General features: G+C 35.4%; 1 protein-coding gene across 5 annotated transcripts in view; it reads right to left on the reverse strand.

Moving 5' to 3' along the window:
* The window catches only part of LOC109277827 (multidrug resistance-associated protein 1-like), an 88036-nt gene that overhangs the window by 19031 nt on the left and 44359 nt on the right, over positions 1–24646 (reverse strand). For all 5 annotated transcript variants that reach the window (XM_019467745.2, XM_019467742.2, XM_019467748.2 and 2 more), the window contains 5 exons: positions 21420–21587; positions 19261–19423; positions 14578–14653; positions 6810–6870; positions 6134–6353 (listed from right to left, as the gene is read on the reverse strand). In XM_019467745.2, the coding sequence (XP_019323290.2) occupies positions 6134–6353; positions 6810–6870; positions 14578–14653; positions 19261–19423; positions 21420–21587 (688 nt within the window). The remainder of the gene's footprint in view (positions 1–6133; positions 6354–6809; positions 6871–14577; positions 14654–19260; positions 19424–21419; positions 21588–24646) is intronic.

Consider the following 24646-nt stretch of genomic DNA (forward strand, 5'->3'; position numbering starts at 1 on the left):
AGTAAAATTTTATGAATTTCTATGAACTTCAAAGGAAGTTCTTTGAAAGAGAACATTTCCATCATCATGTGAAGCCTGAGAATTAAGCCAATGAGGACAACAAGTAGAGTTCGTAAAGAATAGTGGACACTTCATCTGCAGTGTGTATAATGACCTATGCCTAGACTTTTCAGTCTGGGGAGTCAATAAATTCCCATGTTACTTATGCTAGTTTGTTCTGAGTCATGGGGGATACAGGGTTGCTCCACTGCTCTCTAATACACAAAATTGCTAACAAAAGTGTGATGCCAGCATAATTCTTATATCCTTGGAAGTGTGTTTAAAACAAAACAAAAGAATGATAGTTAACCCTGATCATCTTAAATTATTTTAACTAATTCCTTTATATTTTAAATAATATATGCTGCTGTTAAGTGATTTATAACTTTATACATTTTCTTTTTTTTTCCTACCTCACTCCCCCATACTTCCTTCTTTCCCTTTCAAAAGCAGGTTGTTACCCTCTTTCCTCAAATAAATATCCAATGTTTATATTGCCACCAAACATACATTATGTATGAAGTTAACGAAATTTATTATGGTTGTACCACTCTTTTTTCATATTCTTAGTTTTCTATGCAACAAGCACTAATTCATTCCCAAACACTTCAATTGTCAGCAAATCTTTTCCAAATATATTCAGACTCATCAGATATTCTATTTCCTTCATCGTATTTAGCCCTCTCCTGTTTTGCAGCATCATCTACTCTTTTGGAACCCTCTCACTTTCCACTCTAACCTGGAATGGTTGCAAGATCAGAACACTTGCATTCTTCAGTTTTGGGAAATGCTAAATATTGTGAATTTGACCATTTTCACCTGCATTTATTGAAAGATGTATTATGTGAATGTTGAACTTCCTGGATTATTCCCTTTATTTTCTTAGTTATCATTTCGATTTATATTTTTTATGTTGTACTTCTGGGAAAATGTCTTCTAACATATCTTCTCACACTTGTATAATCTCTTTAAATTCTTTAAATGTTTCAAGTATTTTCTGTCTATGATTGAACTTTTTTCAGCACATTTTTGCACTGGCTTTGTGGATATAGTATTTTGAATCTCTGAAGATACTAATTTGACATTTTAAGCTTCTATTTCAAATAGGATTGTTTCATTACTAAACTCCATTGCTTGATTTGTTAGCTGTTATTTATACTGTTGGTTTAATTAAAATGCAAAATCATCCATCATTATCAGTTTAAACATATGAAATAAACACATGGTTAATTAATAGAGGTACCTGATGGTTTCCTTCTGCTATTGCACACATTAATTTCCCCCAACATTTTTTCCCTCTGAATGGAAGAGATTGCTTCAAATTCCACAAAATTGGGTAGGTGTGACACAAAGAGTCTGGAATACTGGAATATAGACACGTAGGCTGGAGCTTCTCCAAAAGCCATTTAAGGATTTCTTCTATGTATGTCACACACACTAGAAACCCTCATTTCCTCTTTGTATATCAACTTTCTAGTTTTCATTGTATTACTACAATGACAGTTGCTGTGCACATTGGTGACGGTGGTGGGTGTTGTAGGAGAGGCTAATGGGAGGAGAACAATGGTCTAGTGAATTATTTTGATTATTTCCATGCAATTCAATCCTGTTCTCTACCCATGACCATGAGTTTAGTGTTTATCCACTGCTCAAAGGAACAACTCCCTCTTCTGTTACAGCTTCTCCCATATCTACAGGTTCCTCTACCCTTGATTATCTATCAGTATAATAACTGCTTATGTAAAACTTTATCACTCTGAAATCTTCTGAAGTCTTTCCTTTTATATTTATTCACTGTCATTTCAGTGGTATTTTGTGAGGTAAGTAAAGTAGATGATCCACTTACTCATGTTAAACTAGAAACAGCAGTGTACTCTAAACAGTGCACTTTGGGGACGTCTGGCTGGCTCAGTCGACTGAATGTCCGACTCTTGATTTCAGCTCTGTTCATGATCCCAGGGTCATGAGATCAAGCCCCAGGTGAGCTCCATGCTGGGCATGGAGCCTGCTTGGGATTCTCTCTCTCTGTCTCTCTCTCTCTCTCATTCTTTCTCTCTCCCTCTGCCTCTTACCCTGTTTGCACATGAGCTCTCTCTTTCTCTCTCTCAAAAAATAAAAATAAATAAGAATTTAAATAAAAAAAACACATTGCACTTTGAAAATAAGGTGCCTATATTTTCACATTGGATTGGAGAAAGGTAAGGCATAAAAGACAATAGATAAGAGATGTTCAGAGTGTCCTAGAGATTCTAAGGCAAATAGCTGGGACCCAGGGAAAAAAAGATGTCCAGAAATATTTCTTTTGTAGAAAATAAGGTAAGAGTTTTATTATTGTTATAAAATATAGATCTAACATTGTGCTTCGAACTCTAGCTTATTTTGAATGTTAACATTTATATAATTCATAAGAGGCCTGTGGTAATAACATATGACAATGCTGTTTATGCTTTAACCACCCCTCTGCCCCCATCAGCTTTTTTATTTTGTGAGCTATGATGATGTCAGTGAATATAGCCTGCTCTTGATTGGACAAGATTCCATAAGATGCAGCTATAGTCTACTGAAAAAAATTAGAAATTAGGCATTTTCATTTCTTAGGCTCACCCTACTTATAGATAACTTATAATTGCATCTAATAACAAATCTTCAGAAAATTTTAATTTTTAATGCAAAAAATTAAAAATAAAGAAAAAACAGAGAAGATTCATATTTTAATGACTGAAGACCACTCTACACAAAACACCAATCAAGAAAAAATCTTTTGATTATGCTGTGCATAATCTATTGCCTTCATTACAAAATATTTCCTGTGTCTATGGATAGTTAATTAAAAACAAGACAGTCTCTTCAACAAATGGTGTTTGGAAAACTGGACAGCAACATGCAAAAGAATGAAACTGTACCACTTCCTTACACCATACACAAAAATAAATTCAAAATGAATGAAAGACCTAAATGTGAGACAGGAAACCATCAAAATCCTAGAGCACACAGGTAGTAACCCTTTTGATATAAAATGTGGCAACTTCTTACTAGATGTCTCCTGAGGCAAGGGAAACAAAAGCAAAAATAAAACATTGGGACTATATCAAAATAAAAAGCTTCTGCACTGTGAAGGAAACAATCAGCAAAATGAACAATTCCAACAACCTATGAAATTGGAGAAGATATCTGCAAATGACATATCTGGAAAAGGGTTAGTATACAAAATTTATAAAGAACTTATAAAATTCAACCCCACAAAAGTGAAGAGTCCAATTAACAAATGGGTAGAAGACATGAACAGACATGTTTCCAAAGACAGACAGATGACCAAGAGACACATGAAAAGATGTTCAACATCACTCATCATTAGGGGAATACAAATCAAACCACAATGAGATATCACCTCACACCTGTCAGAATGGCTAAAGTCAACAATACAAGAAACAACAGGTATTGGTGAGGATGTGGAGAAAAGGGAACCCCCTTGCACTGTTTGGAATGCAAACTGGTGCATCCACTCTGGAAAGCAGTATGGAGGTTCCTCAAAAAGTTAAGAAGAAAACTGCCCTATGATCTAGCATTGCACTACTAGGTATTTATGCAAAGATTACAAAAATAGTAATTCAAAGGGATATATGCACCCTAATGTTTATAGCAGCATTATCTGCAATAGCCAAATTATGGAAAGAGCCCAAATGTTCATCTGCTGATGAGTGGATAAAAACATTGTGGTGTGTACACACACACACACACACACACACACACACACACACACACGGAATATTACTCGGCCATTAAAAAAGATGAAATCTTGCCATTTGTAATGACATGGATGAAGCAAGTATGATGCTAAGGGAAATAAGTCAGTCAGAGAAAGAAAAATGCTATATAATTTCACTCATATGTGGACTTTAAGAAACAAAGCAGATGAATATAGGGGGAAACAAAAAGAGAGGCAAATCAGGAAAAAGACTCTTAACTGTAGAGAACAAATTGAGGGTTACTGAAGGGGAGGGTGAGGGAGCATGTTAAATGGGTGATGGGCATTAAGGAGAGCACTTACTGTGATGAGCACTGGGTGTTATATGTAAGTGATGAATCACTAAACTCTACACCTGATACTAATATTAGACTGTATGTTAACTAACTGGAATTTAAATAAAATTTTTTTAAAAATTCTCATTTTACAAAAGTAAAATTGTGAGTACTAAACCTGCATGCCTTGTCTAGTATAGGGAATGGTATTTGCTCACTTAAAATATTCTTCAAAGTATACTGAATTTCCCTGAAAGTTGTAACATGAGCTCCTGGATCGATATGAGTTTAACTCTCATATGCACATGAGATAGACATAGATATAGAGATATTTGTATATATGGATCCTCTTTAGCTGCTTAGAATTCTAGACCGCTATATCCATTTTTTCCTCAATGAATTGTAAACTGCAAGCCAATAAACTTGACTCTCACTGATTCAAAGGCAAACATAGTGTATCTTCCATACTATAGCTAGTCCTTATATCTCATTTTAGTCATTAATATAACATCTCTTTCCCCAGTGAATTATGTTAGCAGAATGACAAAATACACATAAATCTGTCTCACAATATTTGCTTACTTTTTGATGAAGATACCTACAAGAAATACTCGGGCCACACAATAAAGATGGGAAAGGACGAAAGAGAAGCAAAGCCCTAGTTTCGTATTTTTTATTTTATCTTTATTTTATTTTCCCAAATGCATGTACCCCTCTTTGTCTTTTCCCTTATGAATATCCTTAGATAGCATGACTTCCATGCATCATTTTCTAATTTGAATTTGCTATCATTCTCCCTCAAGGTGCCTTACTTTCTTCTTATAAAACACACACACAAAATGTCTATACTTAAAAAAAATCTTCTCTTTATTTCTACTGTACTTTTGAATATCCTTCAATTTTCTCTTTCAAATCACCTAACTTCTTTGAAGGACAACATGTATCTACTCCTTAATCATCAATTATTCAACTACTTACAATCTGCATTCTTTTCCTACCTCTTTCTGGATTATGCATCTTTGACTATAATCACAGAATTTTTCTCAATTTTCTTTCTCCTTAACGTTTCCATAGCATTTCAGAACTATTAAGAAGTTTTTTGAAAGACTATTTTTTTTCTTTCTGGATTTTGTTACATTATACTTTTCACTTGGAATGGAGCATATAATAGTATAGAGTTTTCCAAAATGTATTCTGTGGAAAACAAGTTGCTCAAGATGTTGATGGACAACGCAAGAAAATAATTTTTCCCTATGGTCAAATGGATTTGAGAAACATTGGTTTAAATATAATTAAATGGGTCAGTTTATTGAAGAGTATCTCAAACTTTTTAGCAAAAGGAAAGAAAAAAGATTTCAGATGCACAGAAAAATACAGTTCTCAGTTTTGCAGACCTATTAGAGGACAGAATCCTATATTTGTGGAGCCTCTCTATTGTTTCATGTAAAACTCTTTCGGAAATGTTAATTTAGTGGTTAAGTTTGGGGAATCAGGTAGACATGAATTCAAATCCTGCCTCTGAAACTTTCTATCCATAGGATTTCGTGCACAGTATTCATTCTGTATAGTGTTAAGTAACGGCCAACACTTACTGCACTCTTGGTTTATGCTCAGCAATTTTCTATAAGCTTTACACATATTATCTAAGTAGCATGCCCAAGTTTAAGGAGTCCCTTCATTAGAATGTATGTTAAATGAATTAATAAATTAGTTTAAACACATATAGTGAGTAGCCATGTAATCAAGACTTTTGAGTCCTGAATGACTTAGCAGATGAGTCTCAGTTTCCTCAGCGGTAAAATAGGGATAATAACACCTTTATAAATAATGTTTTGTCAAGACTAAATGAGACAAACACATTATTTAGTGTGGGCCATGTAGCTGACACACATAAGTTTTGGTTTACTTTCTCAAATACGGTGAATTAAAAACTTATGCATTTAAATTATTCTAAAATATATGCAAATTATGGCACAGATTTTATGTGAAATAAAATGATGCCATATGCTTGCATTAGAATAGGACAGAAAGAGAAAAGAGAAGCAGCTGTTTTTTTGTTTTTTTTTTTTTTTACCTTGCATTAATCCCAATAATCCATAGATATTAAGTTTATTGCTTCTTATTTGCTTCCATTCTGTGAACTCATTCATGTGTTTTGCTTCTTTTGCCCAGGCACTCAGCCATAGATTCTGCCCAATGCCTACCAAATTCTGCCCTACATAACTGGCCACACTCAGCCACACCCAGAGCCAGCCAAAGGCTTGGAGGTACTTCAGAATGATTGAGAACTTCACCTAAAAGCAAAGTTGATACAAAATTAGGTTACTGTACTTAAAAGTGAGACAAGGTAGATTTAAATCCTACTTGACATTTCTGGAGGCATGTGATCTTAGTCAAGTTACTAACTTCTATATCTTTCAGAGTACTCATCTCTAACTTGGAATAGTAATAGTAGCCACCTTATAAGCTATATCTAAAGTGCTGGCACAGTCCGGAGCACTTAAAAATAAATATTCAAATAATATTAGTTACTATCATTAGTAAACAAGAATATATATCGCTAAGTAGCATGTAATCCTAATTAAACAACACTATATATCCAATAGTTCCATTTAATGTATGTTCTTCGAATTATTATATAACAAACCTCCTCAAATTCAATGACAAATATATATTTATTAATAATGCAATATAATCATATACATTAATATATATTAATAACAAATAATAATATTCATTCTGGTGCTTACCCCACCAATAGGGATCTTTTCCTTTTTCATTGAGAATTGTTTTCCTTGATCCAATGAGGGCCTGATAAAGCAAGACAATGTACATTTTGTAAGTTTTAGATTGACCAAGCATTTTCTTAAAATTATACATTCTCAACTGCTTTGCTGCATATTCCTCTGCCTTGATGATATAGCATTGTTCCTTCAATCTCTTCAAATGGAGAGTTCATTCTCTGATATCCCATATATTTTAAAGTTAGAAGAGTAAGTCTGATTTTTTCCTTCTTCTACAGATAATTATCCTTCAAGTTTGAGCTAAATCCCTAGATTATTTAAGCTAATGCCACCTGTCTGTACCATAATCTATGTCTTCTCATCTACTTGCCTCCTGGCCTATCAAAAATGGCATCAGGCTCACCGTCCCACTTTGTTCTGCCACCATCCTGAGTGATGTCATAGCTTACAGAGACAGCTCATTAAACTCAATCTCTTTTCAACTTCAGAGCCATCATATATTTAGGGTCCTTCATCTGCATTCTACTTTGACCATCAATTGTCAGGTCCTTAAGTCATGAATCTTATAACCTGGAACTAACACACCTTGGAAAACTCAACTCTAAACATTTCAATCTCTGGCCATAACCTTTTCTATTCCAAATTGTACATTAAATTATTCTCACTACATTTGGTTTTTATTCCATCTAGACTTCCAGATCCTGAATCCAACTTTCTACCATCCTTGCTCTCTAGGATGACTAATGATTCTGGTTTCCCCAGATATTCTTAGTTTTAGCATTAACTGTCCCACATTCCAGGAAACTCTCAGTCTCATGCAAACCTATTATTTCTCTCTATTCCCTTCGATATGCAGCCTGTACTCCATGATTGCCATCTCATCCAAACGATGGCAATAATGTGAAGTCTCAGGCTTTGCTTTCTTTCCATTAAACCTTCATGTTAGAACTCACATGTCAGTGCTCATCACACTTGCTTCAAAAGATCATACAGCTGTATAAATTGGTTCCACCGTGAATTAACACCTTTCCTCCACCTGGGCTCTTAATAGTGCCTAGAAATTCTTCCATGACTCTCAGAAGGGGCCCCACATCTTACTTGATGGAGAAAGTAAGGGCAGACAGGAAAGTCAGTCACCAGATCTCTACATTTATCTGCATCTCTACACAGCCTTTTATAGTTCTCTCCTACAGCAAACAAAGGAAATTCTTTATTAATATCCAAGAATAGCCAGATGATCTGAATTCCATTCTGTCCCATTTACTCAAAACACTTTTATTTTTTAATGTTTATTTATTTTGAGAGAGACAGAGAGAGAAAGACAATGTGAGCGAGGAAAGGGCAGAGAGGGACGGAGGGAGAGAGGGAAAGGGAAAGGGAGAGAGAGAGAGAGAGAGAGAGAGAGAGAGAGAGAGAGAGAGAGAGAATCCCAAGCAGGCTCTATAGTCAGCATGGAGCCTGACACAGGACTCCATCTCATGAACAGTGAGATCATAACCTGAGCTGAAAGCAACATTTGGATGCCTAACCAACTGAGCCAGCCAGGTGCTATAAAACACATTTATTAATTATAGTGTTTCCACACTTTCCTATCAATGAGTCACTTGATGGTGCTTGTTAAAAATACAGATTATAAGATTTCCCTTCTAGAAACTTGCCTTTCAAATAAATGATCCAAGGGATTTTCATCTTAGGGCAAATCTAAGAAACCCAGAATTGTTCACAATCTTCTAATCTTCATTTTCTAATCTTCCCTTCTCCTGACTCCTTCCCATCAGTCTATAGAGAATAACATATTCTTATCTTTTTAAAATTATTTTAATGTTTACTTATTTTTGAGAGAGAGAGAGAGAGAGAGAGGCAGAGAGAGAAGGAGACACAGAATCCAAAGTAGGGTCCAGACTCTGAGCTGTCAGCACAAAGCCAGACGACCTGAGCCGAAGTCGGACGCATAACTGAATGAACCACACAGGTACCTCACATTCTTCTTATCTTAAAACCAATACCATCACCACTAAAATGATTCTACTCTCAATGCCATATCCCTCTTCACTTACTATCCTACTTCATGACTTTTTTATAGCTAAATGTTTTTCTGCCAAGTCACCTTTCCTTTTTGAACTACCTGGTACCTGGCTGAAAGCGTTTCCATCAACAACATCTTAATGAAATAAGTAAAATACTTATTGTTGTATCCATGGAATATTTTAAAAATTATTTCACTTTAACTCTCTATGACTTTCATCACCACTGACCACTCCCTTGTTTAAGAGACATTTCCTTTTACTTCCCTACCACCATGCATTTGTATTTTCTCACTCCTCTCTGCCCCACCTCCCATTTGTTTCTCTTTGGGTTTCTTTCTGTCTTCCATTTAATGTTCATTTTTCCTTAGGTTCAGATCTAGTCATTACAGTCTACCCTTGAACCACACAGGCTAGAAGTGCACAGGTACAGTTATATGTAGATTTTTTTCAATAAATATACATACAGTACTATAAATGTATTCTCTTTTCTTTTTGATTTACTCAATAATATTTTCTTTTCTCTAGCTTATCTTATTGTAAGAATACAGTACATAATACAACATATCCAACTGTTGCTTTCAGCTCAGGTTGTGATCTCACTGTTCATGAGATGGAGTCCTGTGTCAGGCCCCATGCTGACTATAGAGCCTGCTTGGGATTCTCTCTCTCTCTCCCTCTCTCTCTCTCTCTCTCTCTCCCTTTCCCTCTCCCTCTCTCCCTCTCCCACTCCCTCCGTCCCTCTCTGCCCTTTCCTCGCTCACATTGTCTTTCTCTGTCTCTCTCAAAATAAATAAACAAAAAATAAAAGTGTTTTGAGTAAATGGGACAGAATGGAATTCAGATCATCTGGCTATTCTTGGATATTAATAAAGAATTTCCTTTGTTTGCTGTAGGAGAGAACTATAAAAGGCTGTGTAGAGATGTAGATAAATGTAGAGATCTGATGATTGACTTTCCTGTCTGCCCTTACTTTCTCCATCAAGTAAGATGTGGGGCCCCTTCTGAGAGTCATGGAAGAATTTCTAGGCACTATTAAGAGCCCAGGTGGAGGAAAGGTGTTAATTCACGGTGGAACCAATTTATACAGCTGTATGATCTTTTGAAGCAAGTGTGATGAGCACTGACATGTGAGTTCTAACATGAAGGTTTAATGGAAAGAAAGCAAAGCCTGAGACTTCACATTATTGCCATCGTTTGGATGAGATGGTAATCATGGAGTACAGGCTGCATATCGAAGGGAATAGAGAGAAATAATAGGTTTGCCTGGGACTCAGTTAATACACACAAAATATGTGTTAATTGACTGTTTGCTATCAGCAAGGCTTCTCAGCAACAGTAGGTTATTAGTACTTAAGCTTTTGCAGAGTCAAAAGTTACACTCAGATTTTCAACGGCATGGGGAGTCGGTGCCCCCAACCCCTCACATTGTTCAAGGGCCAGCTGTATTGCCTTTGTATGCTCCACACTCTCCTGAGAAATCTCATTCACTCCCACAGTTTCAAAAACTTTCTTCCTTGTGGGTGACTCTCAGATTGATTGTTCTAGTCCATACTCCTTCCCTGAGCTCCAGATCTATACAGTAAAATGCTTATTCGACATCCAATTCATCTCATTGCTTGTTTATCTCTACACCACCCTAAATTGAATCAGTTATTTTCCTACCTTCTTTAAAGCTTTCTTTGGCTTTGTAAAGAGCTACAAATACTTCCTCTGTCTTAATCTTGGCACATTTCTAACCAATCACCAAGTGCATGTCAATTCCTCTAGAACTGTATTATTGGAGAAACATTTGGAAAATGTCTAACAGCATGAAGAAAAGTAATGGCAAAGGAGGAAGGAAAACAGAGGAGGGAGAGAAGCAGGAGAAGGAACATTCATAATCCTATGCTCCAGAGATATTCGGTGCTGAAGTGCTTGTGAATATTACCAGTCTTTTCCCTACATGTGTGTAGTATCACAATACAAATGTTGTTCTAAAACAGATTTTTAATTTTTAAACCATTTTATACATGGTCTTTGTAGCTCAGTATATAATGAACCTAAAATATTATTCTATAACAGCATTATATTTTATATTATGATGATATATTTTATCACTTTACTATATTAAGATTTACATAACAAAATCAGTAGTTAGAGTGGCTGCAGTTTTTTCCTACTTTTTTGCTGCAATGGTCATGCTTTTCACCTATCTGTCATTGTCCCTTGTAGGGACATAGAAGCGTGAAGTATGCCAAGTTCTAGGTCATTTATCTAATATTGAACTGACCTCTAGAAATACTGAACTGAGTTATGTGCCCTCATTTCTCCCCATTTCCCATGTTATTTACCAGAATAAGAAAGGCTTTATTTGATCAGTCTGGTGGCTCTTCCCTTTCTGTCTCTGGCTCTAGTGTCAAGAAACATTCTGTGGGACGTTGCAATACATGGCCTCCGTACAATCAGCTTCACCATCAGGAAAAGATACACTATTTAACAGACACTTTCATTGGAACAACTCCTGGTATATGATTTGGGTTAATTACTGTCATCATCTTTCAAGCCCTTGGCATGGCTTCTGTTTGGATAAGCAAATTTGGCATTGGTATCAAGCCAAAAAATTAATTCTTAATGTAGCTGGATATAAAATGCTGTGAAACCCAACTGTTAAAAGGGAATTAAAGCATCGTAATTAGACACAACTAACAAAGACCAAGAATTTATTGGACACTATACAGGAGGGTATTGCTTTTCCAGACTACAATGTTATTTATTCTTTTTCCACAAAATACTGCACTTAGTTCGGGGCACTTTGTTGTGAATAACAGATTCTATCTGAATTTTAAAAGAGCAAATTATTTTGCTGGTAGAGAAGTTTTAAAAATGAGTTTCGTGTTGTCCTTCAGAAACCCTCAGGAAAGTTGGCACAATACCCGTCTGCATATTTTTGTATAAAAGATATAGAATTAACATACTGAAACCATTATTCTTGAACTGAGCATGCAGTTGCAAAGTCTGGAATGTGCATGGGAGGATTAAAGTGATGAAAAGAGTCTGACATGAAAGACAGAAAGGGGGCAGTCTAGGTACTGAAATAACACTCCTAATTTAATTTATTTGTGGAAGATATTAAGGAATATTTAAAAAAAAATAATTAATATATACCAGGTAACTTTAAACCAAAAAGTGAAAAAAAATGTGGAGACAGTTCAAATTATTTTAGTCCCTATTAGAAATCTGAATTAACATCAGAAAATGATTCTAAGCCTTAAATTTCAGCGGGGGGAGGGATTCTCAGACATTATTTAGTCCAACTCCCTTCCTTTTCACCTACCTCCCGATGGGCAATTAGCCATTATCCCCATGAATTCTTCCATGAAGAAGACTCACTGTATTCTCTCTCTGTACATTCCATTGTAGAGAGTTTCTTGCTGTTGTATAGTTCCTGCCTCTGTGTATCTTCCAACCCCTAGTCTATCTTAATGCTGCACTAATGGAAATTTGGGTAATTCTTAAAAATAGAAAATTAGGTTGAAAAGTCAGGAAATTTTCTCCATGTAATATTATCTTACCAAATAGTAAAGCAGATAAAAAAAAAAATGAAAGCAAGAATGGGAAGTAGCACAGAAAATAATAAACTAGGAAATACATAGGCAGTAGCCAAACATGCACATATTTTGGAAAAATTAAAATAGGCCTCTGGTCTCTCAAACACAAAATAAAAAATGATTTAATTACTATGGTGACAAACAAGAAAAGATTAGCATGGGGGAATTTATGGACCTTCAATGACATTTTTATCATAGTCATTAAAAAGGAAGCTTGATAGTGGGCTGTGTTGATAAGAATATGACATATTGGAGTTGAGGCCATCTTCTCAATGTACTCATTACTGGAGAAGGAAGTTTCAGAATGCTGGCTTCAGTTTGGGTCTCCACAACTTGAGAAATGTTTAGAAATCAATTCTGTAAGGGTATTTTTATGGGGGTTGGGATTCTTATTTTAAGTAGAAATTTCCCAAAGGTGACTCACAAAAACTATGAGGGGTTCAATTTAGATATTATGACTGACAGTGATTTTATAAATAAGAGAAATTGATTTATTATAGAGAGAAGGGTATGATTAAGTTTACAACAATCCTTATAGATTTTTAAGTTTTAAGCTTTTAAACCAGTTACAATTTGGCTGCCAGTGAAACTACACACAGGTGAAAATTCTCCTAATGATCAGAGATGTGTAGATCCTACAGCACATAAATTTCAAAGTCTGGTTCAGTGCTCCTGGATTTGCTTCTCTTAGGGATGCTTAAAAACTGGCACTCATTTAAATGAAAGCTATTGTTATAATGCTCAAAAAAATAACATAGAACAAATGATGGATTAAAATCACTGAGTGTTCTTTCAGACTTCAGTTACTTATTCATCCATCCAACAAAATATTTATTGAACATCAGCTTATATGCTACTCAGGGTTTAGTTGAAACTTGTTTAGATGGCAATAAAGCAATGAACAAATAGACAAAAATTTCTGCTGTCCTACAGCTTAAAACCTAGAAATGAAAGACAAAATAAAAGTAAGTAAGTTTTCCAGTATACTGAAAATTAATAAGAATTATGGGGAAAAAAATTAAGCCAGGAAAGGGGAGGAAGTATTATGTTAAAATAGGGTGACTAAACCTAAAGTCTTCATTCATAAGGTAACATTGGAACAAGACCTACAGAGGTTGGGTGAGCAAGCCATAATATCTGGGAGAATGATTTAGTTGATCTATTGAGTCAGCTGAATCTGTCACGGAGGCAAAACTGAAACCTGTAATGTTCACATCATCCACACATCCTTAGGGATATCCACGCTTTTCAAAATAAATAAATAAATTCCATTTATTTTAAGGTCCATTTTTTTAATTGAAAGTCAAATCTACAAATTTCTAAGCTACTGGATCCCAAAGTGCTTGCTTCCCTATAATCCATTCCAATTCTCCATTTTAGCAATCTTCCTGAGTGACCGCTCCTTATAATTCTGGCACCGACTTTTTAATCTTTTTATTCCTATTATTTCTTTTTCTTCTTTCAGGCTCCTATTTGCAACTGCTGTGGGGAAATTTGGAGCAAATAACAGATTAGGATAATAAGCTTCAATTACTGCTCATTTTGGAAACTTACAAAAAAAGAAGTGTAATATAACAAAATCCAATCAGGGTCAACGTTGTATTATTTTTCTTTCTCTCTCACTTTCTCCCATCCTTCTTTCACTTCCTCCTTCCCTGTTTCCCTTCATACCTCCTTCCCCACTTTTCTCCCTCTCCTTCTTCCTTCCTTCTTTCCTTCCTTTTGTCTTAGCAAACAGATTCTTCAATTCCTACACCAAGTCTGTATTTCTAGGTTACATATCCTGGCCTGATAATCATCCCAGTCCATTGTAGAATTTTCACGTCTCAAGCTTATTTTCCCATTTACATCAGCAGTGCATATGAATGCTATAGGTTGGAGATATTTTTAGTGCACACACACACACACAACTCTTCTACTAGAATTTGTCTAGAAGTTACTGAGAGTCTAATGAGCATATCTTCCCCAAACTAAGTCACATCCATCTCACTTAAAAACTGAGACACATCCATCTAACCTATAGTTCAAAATTTGGAAACCACTAAGTACTTTTGTAGCCATTATAATGTGTAGATCCTTTATAAAGGATGCATTTTAAATGTTTAAAAAATTGTAATTAGTCCATAATCCCAGTGAGCTTGGTATCATCCTAATACTCACCTATCATTTTGCTCCAAGATTTGGTCTTTCAGTATAGTTCTGGAGTTGATTACACTGACTCGCTTTAAAGCATGAGCTGGAGAGGAAGATGGTGAGTGCTTTTATATACATATAAGCAAACAATGCATTAAATAGTGAGAAATTTGGTGAAAGATTATACCAGTTGAAGAAATTTTTGTGTTCTGGATCCACAGGAATATAGGGAGTCCTTTCACTTGACCCATAATTTCCCCTTTGCCTGAAATATCTTGTAATATCTTCATAAAAACTGAGATTTCATAATGAATAAGTCCACAGAAATTATTTTTTTGGAAATTAGAGTTCTAACTTGTTTTGGATCTTCCACAGAAGGGCTAGTTATTTGCCCAAGAGGAATATGACTTTAGTCTTTAAAGGAAAAATGTAATTTAATGAAGTCTTACAGAAAATTGTGATTATTGTGAAGATTATTGATGAAACACAATGGTAAGTCCCCCAAATCTCTGTCATCTTCTTACTAATATCACTAATACTAACTTCCTATGTGGCAGGCACTATTCTAAATCATATATATATATATAAATATATATATATATATATATATATATATATATATATATATATATATAAATTTTTCCCTTAATTCTCAAGAGTATCCCTATGAGGAAGATAGTATAATTATCCCTTTATCTTGGGGATAAAAAGACTGAGGCACAGAGAAGTTAAGCAAGTCACAGAAACAAGTGTCACATCTAGAACTACAACACTGAGAGGTTCGAGTTATCTGAACCTGAATCTGAAGGGAAACATCTCAGAACTTGGCTGGGTTTTGTCTTTTTTTACAGTATGATACCTAAACTCCTTGAATTTCAGACTTCTCATTTTTAAAAGATAGAAACTGAAGTTGGGAATTTCTACAACATCTTATATGAATTCTATGTTTTCTTATTTCTAGAAATAAATATCAAATAGCCCTTAATGGAAGAATCTGACTTACATCAACTATCTCTCTGAGACATGAGATTCCATGTAAATTTATCATTAGTCCTCATATCTTTCTTCATTGACCTTTCTTTTTACTTCTGATTGATTCTCTAATAATATTTCCAAAAGGTGAGATTTATAGACTTTTCAGAGCTGGGTGGATTCTTAAAGGTCTGATGTATCCAAACCCAGATCATACTGTAAAATTACTTTTTTTAAGTTATCTGTCCTCAACCCCAATAGCAAGATTGAGGATGATAAGAAAAGGAGAAAAAGCAGCTGAGTCATAAGCAGTTTTGAGGGAAAAGGAGTGATAAAAACCTGTACTGTTCAATTCCACATCAGCCACCAGGAAAAGTGGATCTAGTTCAAGTCCCATATTTTATAAATGGAAAGAACCAGAAGAGTTAAGTCATATTTATGAAGATTCACCTAGTTAGGTGCTTGGGGCACCTAAAACTGGCCTAGTGTTGTTTCCACCAGGTTGTGCTGACATTTACTCCCACTCTGGTGTCATATAAGTTAACACAAATTTTAAAATGGAAGGACTGTGTTCTTTTTAAAAGAATTCTTGAAGAGACTCAAGATCAAAGAAGATAAGTTAAATAAATGACAGATCACAGAGTATTTTCAAACTAAGGATCATACCTCTTAAATTTTACTACCTGTCCAGACAATCTTTTTCCTCTAAATCCCAACAAAAATGCTCTCAGATATAGTTTGGGTTTTCCCTACTACTTATGCATATTAAAAAAAGAAATGCCCCACAGGGACAAGGCTGCATCTCACATTGGTGGGAACCAGGGCAAGAGTATAAATGAAGGCCCCACATGCCATATTGCTAATTATTTAATAGTTACAGATTAAACTAACAGACTCACAAATATGTTCTATTGTTTATCCTTAGCAATCCACCTCCCCAACCATATTCAAGGCAAGGTCCATGTGAGAGTATTTGGAACCCTAAGAGTTCCTCTGGAAAACATGGAAGTTCTGGGTGACATGGCCTCAGTCAAGGTTCCTGTCCCCTTCTCTCCTACCCTGGCCCCATCCTGAACCATGTCTGTGGACAGACACTTCAGGCTACATGTCTAGGCTGTACTCACCCTAACCCTTCCGAGAAAGAAAAAAAATTCCTCAAGCCAAAGAGTGGCAAATGCCAGTAGATCAGCCTGCCTTTGGGAGGGCAGAACTGAGGAGCAAGTTTATGTCATCTCGACAGAGAATTCTGGAACCCCAAATACCCAGAACAGTAGAAAAAAAAGTAGAAGATGAGGGGTCACCTGGCTGGTTCAGTCATTTGAGCATCCAACTCTTGATTTCAGCTTGGGTCATGATCTCATGGTTCATGGGTTTGAGCCCCGCATCAGGCTCCATGTTGGTGGTGTAGAGCCTGTTGGGATTTTCTTTCTTCCTCTCTCCCTCTTCCCCTCCCCTGCACACTCTCTCTGTCTCTCAAAAATAAATAAATAAAATTTAAAAAAAATGTTTAAAAATACAAACAATAAAAAAGGTAGAATATCAGAAGGGGACCCTTCATGGGCACAATAATCCCTTGGGCTCTTGGTCAGAGAACCAGCTAGGAAAGTCTGAAACAGGGACTCTCTAAAGCATGGAGCATAGTACTGGGTCACATTGGCCCATGTCTAAGGGCAGCACTGCAAGAACTTGACACTGAATGTAACCTGGTTTGAAGCTATTGTTTAGTGGGGTGTTTTATGTCATCAATAACTACTTTTGCCTTGCTCTGTGTGGCCCCTAAGGGAATTGCACTATACATAGCTGACCTTTTACAAATATCTATCTAACATCTAGTATCATCATGGGTAAAGGAATTTGATGACTGCTTTTAAAAAGCCTTCATTTTACATTTTTATTCAGCATCCAAAAAATCAAAGTCCTAGAAATATTCATTTTAAAATGTATTATATTTTTAATGCAAAAAATAACTCTATTCATCACCTTCCTGAATTTTAACAGAGAAGACACAACACTGCAGTCATTAAGAAAAAAAAAAGTTCAATTTACATTTTTCTAACTCTGGCACATTTCTGGTGGTAAGGCAGTGACATCTATTAATGTCAGCCCTGCTTCAAGAATAATACTGTTTTCGCTTGTTACCATAGAGGATTCATATACTTAAGAAGGTATACAGAAATACAGAAAGGGCATGATTTTTGTTTCCAAAAATGGAGTTTTAAACAAGAGCAAATTCCACAACTTTCAAAAGAAACACTGTTCATATTTTATGGTGAATTAAATATGGAACACTGAAGTTATTGTCTGCTTTTAGAGCTCTATTTTCCAAAATAATATAACTTATATTTCATGTGGCCTTTAAAATAAATGGCCACATGAAAAATACACTGGTTCATAGCATTCTAAATCATCCCATTAATTCCTGAGGAGACATACTTCCGGCAGATTTGCCTGCTTAACAGCTACTGAGTACCTGTAATCTCCCTTGCATGAGACTACCTAAGTGCTGAGAAAAGAAAAAAAAAATGACAGACCACATTCTCATTCTAGTCTTGGAGACATTCACAGACATCTCTTTCCTATACATATACTAAATATAAATTATTACTGAGCCTGACCAAGTAAGAGATCATTTCCAAAATCGCTAGCCATTAAGAGAATAGGAGGTACTTCTTTTATTAAGAATGACCACAGCCATCTGATGATGCATCAGATATTTCAGAATGCACCTGCAAATAGAATATTTGAATTTGAGAAAGAATAAAGATGAGGTATAGAAAAACAGTGGTGCATAACTAATCGGTATTTGCTGCGGTCCAAAAAGGAAACACATCAGCAAAATTGCTTTGTTTTTTAATTTCACAACATTCAAATAATAAATTGCACTGATCTTGTTATAAACTGGTTACACATTTTTATGACGTTTATAATTAGGCACAATGTAAAGTGAATTAGTGGCTACCCAGTTCATATAGAAAATACAAAGCATAGCTCAATATTTCTTCTGTTACCCCAAAATTATGAAATAGTTAACTGATTTTATAGTAATTTTTCAGTAGTATTCTGGGAAGTTACAGGACAATGATCATAGTGGTCTACATAAGAAACCATCTAGCTAGAAAAAGATGATGTGCATTAAACTTTCAGAGATGGGAAATAATGGACCCCTCGAATGCTTGATTTCAAACATCCCTGTGCCTTAATTAGGTAAAGATCAAACCACTTTATTTACATAAACATTTATGAATCTTAAGTTAAAATGCTAGGAGTATAGTAAGAAAAACTAGTAAACTCAATTGTTAATTCATAATAAAAGTTAGACAAATATCATTTCCCTTCTTTTTTTTTCTCTCCCTCAACATGCAACAATACATTTAAAATATTTATTATTTACTTGACATAGATTTATGCTCCCTGTTCTTAATTTAAAAGAAAGTAGAATGTTTAGACCCATTATATTCAAGACCTGCAGTAGAGCTTATAAATCATCTAATCTCTCATTTCATAGATGAACAAACAGATCTTGGGGCATGACATTTTGCTTAAAAATCATAAATGAGGTTAATTTTTAGCTGATGTGTTCCAATGTATTTGTTTCCTTTCTAGAGAAAGGAAGGTGCCCAATTCCTGACTTAAGCAGGATGAATAAAGAAAAATGCATTGTAAGAAATCACACAATTAATGGACTTTCAGAATGGGTAGGCACGCTACATCTTAGGCTTATTTTTCATTGTGTCGCACCTTTTTCTTGTTCACTGAAGGCCTGAAGCAAATGTGTGAGGTTTCTGGTTTTAGACAGCAGCTCCTGGTATGTTCCCATTTGTGCAACTCTGCCACTCTCCATTACAACAATCAAATCCATCTGTGGTAGAAGTGTGAGGTTGTGTGTCACTAAAACACGAGTCTGAAAAACAGAGTGTTTTATTTCTTGCATTATGGTAAAAAATGGCAAAAATAATCTATTTTTTTAATTTTTTAAATTTTTTTAACGTTTATTTATTTTTGAGACAGAGAGAGACAGAGCATGAACGGGGGAGGGTCAGAGAGAGAGGGAGACACAGAATCTGAAGCAGGCTCCAGGCTCTGAGCTGTCAGCACAGAGCCCGACGCGGGGCTCGAACTCACGGACCGCGAGATCATGACCTGAGCCGAAGTCGTACGCTTGACCGACTGAGCCACCCAGGCGCCCCAAAAATAATCTATTTTAAAGAAAGCTGTAGTCTTTCTTACTTTCTTTTTCTTTCTTTCTTTTTTTTTTTTTTTTTTTTTTTTACTATTTAAGAGTGTACTTGTTGGTTGGTATCAGTTTAAGGCAGCATTTATATATTTCACAATGAATGATTATATGCTGCTAGACCAAAAAAAAAGGATTGCAAAATGTTTATTTATTTTTGAGAAAGAGAGAGACAGACAGAAAACGAGGGGGAGAGGGCCAGAGAGAGAGGGAGACACAGAATCCAAAGCAGGTTCCAGGTTCTGAGCTGTCAGCACAAAGCCCAACATGGGGCTCAAACCCAGGAACCCTAAGATCATGACCTGAGCCAAAGTCGGACACTTAACCAACTGAGCCACCCAGGTGCCCTGGACTGCAAACGTTTTTAACCCATTGGTTCAGGGATTCTTCATTCATTAAAAATGAATCAATTTCATAACAAATTTAAAAATTTCGTATCTGTCATCCATGGCTTAGTTTTTTAAAGGCCCTATAGTATTACAATAAAGTGATTACAGTCATAATTCATATTATTTATTTTTAAATCTTTCCATATTACTGTACACACACACATAGGATTGAACCATAAGTTTTTATCTTGGGTTAATTTTGATAAGTAAGGTATTTATCTATTATTTACTTAGATATACACTTTACCATTTTACGCATTTATTTAATGTTTCCAGAGTGCTTATATTAACAAATCCATAAATGCATATTATGAAGGAATGAGTATGGCTTTGTGGTCAGACAGACTTTTTAAAATCTGTTCTTTTTTTTTTTTTTTTAATTAAAGTACAGTTGAGGGCACCTGGGTGGCTCAGTTTGTTAAGCATCGCCTTTGGCTCAGGTCATGATCTCAAGTTTTGTGTATGTGAGCCCCGCATCAGCCTCTCTGGTGTCAGTACAGAGCCCCCCTTTGGATCCTCTGTCCCCCACCTTTCTCTGTCCCTTCCCTAGCTCGCACTCCATCTCTCTCTCTCTCTCAAATAAACATTTACAATTTTTAAAAAATTAAAAAAGAATAAAGTACAGTTGACACACAATATTATGTTAGTTTCTGGTGCATAACATAATAATTCAACAATTCTAAATGTTATTAAAATCTCTGCTCTTCTTAAGCTAAGCAACCTATATCAAACTATTTTGAACTACAAGTTCCTTCAGAGGTAAAACAGGAATAATGTTAATACCTATTCAGAGACTTGGTTTAAGAACTAAATGAACTAATTTAGTGTCAGACATGGAATGCACTCAGTAAATATTAATACCCTTCTTCTTGGCCCTTTCACAAGAGAACTGAATTGTTATTGTTATATTAATAATACCATAATTTTAAGTAAAGTAAAATAATACTTTCTATGAAATTGCTATGTATGAAAATACCATTTTTCAAAAAAATCAAATAAACTAAAAACAACTCATTTTGACATACAAATCCCCTTTAGAGTGTGGTATCAGTCTATAAGGTAACAAGCACATAAATTGTCACAGTAAACTTGTAAATAAAACTTCAAAAAATATTCATGAAAATTTGTCTGTAAAAAGATTAATGTAATACCCCCCTTTCACGTAAAATTTCACTACTTTGCTTCAACAAATGAACAAAATACTGGAATTTTAGGCACACTGCGATGCAGATTATCTTCCCTTTATCCTCTCAAAGCATAAATGACACTATGGCTACCTTGTTTTTCAAAATACCCGAGGACCCAATCACTTTTTCAAAAAGTTGCTTTCCAATATGGACATCAACTGCAGAAAAGGGATCATCCAGGAGGTAGATGTCAGCCCCGCTATACACAGCTCTGGCCAGACTCACTCGATGCTTCTGGCCCCCACTTATATTCACACCCTGAAAATGGAGCAGGAGAAAAACCATGACCAAAAATGGGTAAATCTCAAAGCACATAGAGTGACATCCAATTTCTCTTCTGCAGCATGGACAGATGACAATTCAAGATTAACCCTCAAACCTTTCTTTATTCCAAAATACAAAGGCCTAGCCCCCATCTGCTATTTCCAAGTGCTACTAACTTGTGCAAATTAACAGATATATCTGCTTTCTCTTAATTGCTTACTCTCAAAAGTAGATACTAACAATTAAGGAGAAAAGAATTTCCAATCCCCTAACTCTGAAAAGTCATGCCTCTGATATATTAAATAAGATTTTTGGCTGCTAACCATATACTGACACCAGTGATCATTTTTAAATTGACACATAGAAAATTGAGAATAATAGCTAAATTACTAAAGCAGTAATCATCATGTCCTATTTTATTCTGTAGAAAGATTACTACAAGTCTTGTTGGCAAAAGTACAACTCTAAGAAGCAAGAAATAAGGAATATCCATCATTCCATGTGAGAATTAAAGTTGACATGTACAGCCCTGTATAGAGAATTATGGGGCCAGGCCCAATTTACTTGATTTATTTTATATTTAGTGTTTACAGATCTGGCTTAAAAGCTTTCCTTGCAGCACAGAACTTAGCCAGTTACCTCTAATTGTAAAATGCCATTGCTTTTTTGCCTTTCTCATCTTGTGCCTACTCAACAAATACCTCCTTTGTATAATCATATTCTGGGTGCTAGATAACACTTGGGATTCAAAGATAATGAAACTGAGCCTCTATCATGAGGAGGTCACAGTTTAGCAGGGGGGACAGGCATGCAAAAATATATATAAAATAATATAATATGTGTGTGTGAGTGTGTGTGTGTGTGTGTGTGTGTGTGTGTGTGATTATAACAGCCCCCAACTCATGGGTTTGTCATGAGCATTTAATAAGATATTTACAATAAATAAATTACAAAAAAACAAAAGATATTTGTAAAAAATTTTAAAAACTTACAAGTTTACAACAAATCCAACACCAAGTACAGACACAATCAACATTAGCTATTATCCCCAATCACTCTTCTAATTCATCCTCTGCCTTATCATTGCATATCCTGTGATTATGTCATCACTTTGTTTAAAAACCTGGGATGCCCACATCTCATTTGCCATCATCCAGGAGCAACAACAAATTCCTTAGTATAAATCTACAATAATTACGTTCTGGTGTTAACTCATCTTTCAACCATTCTCCTGATACTGTCCTCACCTGAAGGTGGCCTGCCAGCCAGACTGGCCCAAGCTGTTCATTCTACTTAGAGCCCATATCCTCCCTTTTAATTCAAAATCTAGTCACTCTAAGAAGTCTTTTTCCAAAGCAATCTTCCACCCACTGTTCCAAGTAAAGTGATTCGTTCCTTCCATTCTTGTCTTGCGATGCTCAGTTTACTCATCCCATTGTCAGAAATGGCAATACCCACATCAGTCTCCCTCACAAGCCTATGATCTAGTTTATCCTTACACTCCCAGCACATAGATTGTGTCTGACACTAGGTGATTAATAAATATTAATAAGGACAACTGATAATATCATTGGCAGAGATACACTGGATTGCAAATCTCTTAAAGGTAGGGGGACAGTTCCCTTGCTCACCATTATGTACCCCATAGCAGGCATATAATAGATTTAAAAATATTTGTCGTCAATTGAAGAATGCCAAAGGAAAAGATGAATAAAAATGAATAAAATTCTATATCCATTATCTTAGTTGTCTCATAAACAGCTGTAAACAGATTTCCTTTTGAAATAGTCAATTACATGTTTATTTTAAAGCATGTCATCAGATTGGGAGACATCTAATTACAAAAAGTGTAAGTTATATATGGTGATGACATTTATGCCTATATTTAACATATACTTCACATTTTGCATTTTCTTCCTCTTTAAATTCTTTTTACTTACATACCGTCAACATTTCATATTGTTAGAGTTTGGCTTTATCAGCATAATATTCAGTATGTATTAACAAGTTTGAAGAAGTCACATTTCTGCATCATTTTAGCTATGGTGTCATTTTGCCAAGGGATAGCAAAGACACCAAAAACAAAAAACAAAAAACAAAAAAACGACAACACAGATGTGGTGGATAAAAAATGAAATCTATTTAATAACTTGAGAAAATACATCTGCAAAGTAACAGGCTATGAACAAAGCCAACATAAGTCTCGTTAAAAGGTAAATTTTGCCTCATTCTAGATTTTAAATATTTCTACTTTCTATCTTTTTGCTCTCTAACTATTTTATTTATCAATTTATATAACAGTACTATTAAACAACTTGGGGCCAGGGGTACAAACGCCTAACAACACTATGCTGACTCTCTTTTCAGAAATTCAAAGCACTTGGTAAAGATCATTTACCCATCTTCACCGCACACATGAATCACAGGCAGAGGCTGCTTTTGCATTCATGTTTAATTAATGGAGATTTTAGTCACGGGTCAGAGATAATCTCTCAGGGTTCATACTTTGGCTCATGCTCTCTTGTTTTGTTTTGTTTAAACTCCAAAACACTGGGCAGAGTAATGACTATTCATTAACGCAATGAAAATAAAATAGAACAAAGAATATGGGAAGCAAGATCCTCTTAAGCAAGAATGAGCAAACACGGAGAAGGCACGTTAACGACAGCATCGTCTGAGTCTTTTTAGAACCTGGCCTCCGTGCCACCGCTGGAGACTGGTGCTCTGTTGCTACTGTCCTAGGCTTGACTTTGCGCACAAGAGATACAGGAAAAACACAAAACATCATTCACTCATTAGACAGTGAACAGCATTATGGGAGCAGCTAAAAACAAAGTGTTGATGATCCAGTTGGTAGGCTTTCGTTCCCCCATGTGGACACTAACGACAGCATTCCCTGCTGATTTTAAATCTGTTTTCCAAATAGTCAATTATAGATAATTATTTGTCCTTAATATCGCCATCTCTTTCATAGAAATTCTGTAATGATTTTTAAAAATTATAGTTGTATAGAGCTCTTTAAGACTTCAGAAAAAAGACTATAAATATTTTAT

This window comes from Panthera pardus, unplaced genomic scaffold (genome assembly GCF_024362965.1).
Source record: "Panthera pardus isolate Hobbes unplaced genomic scaffold, ASM2436296v1 HiC_scaffold_16, whole genome shotgun sequence".
Classification (NCBI taxonomy): Eukaryota; Metazoa; Chordata; class Mammalia; order Carnivora; family Felidae; genus Panthera; species Panthera pardus.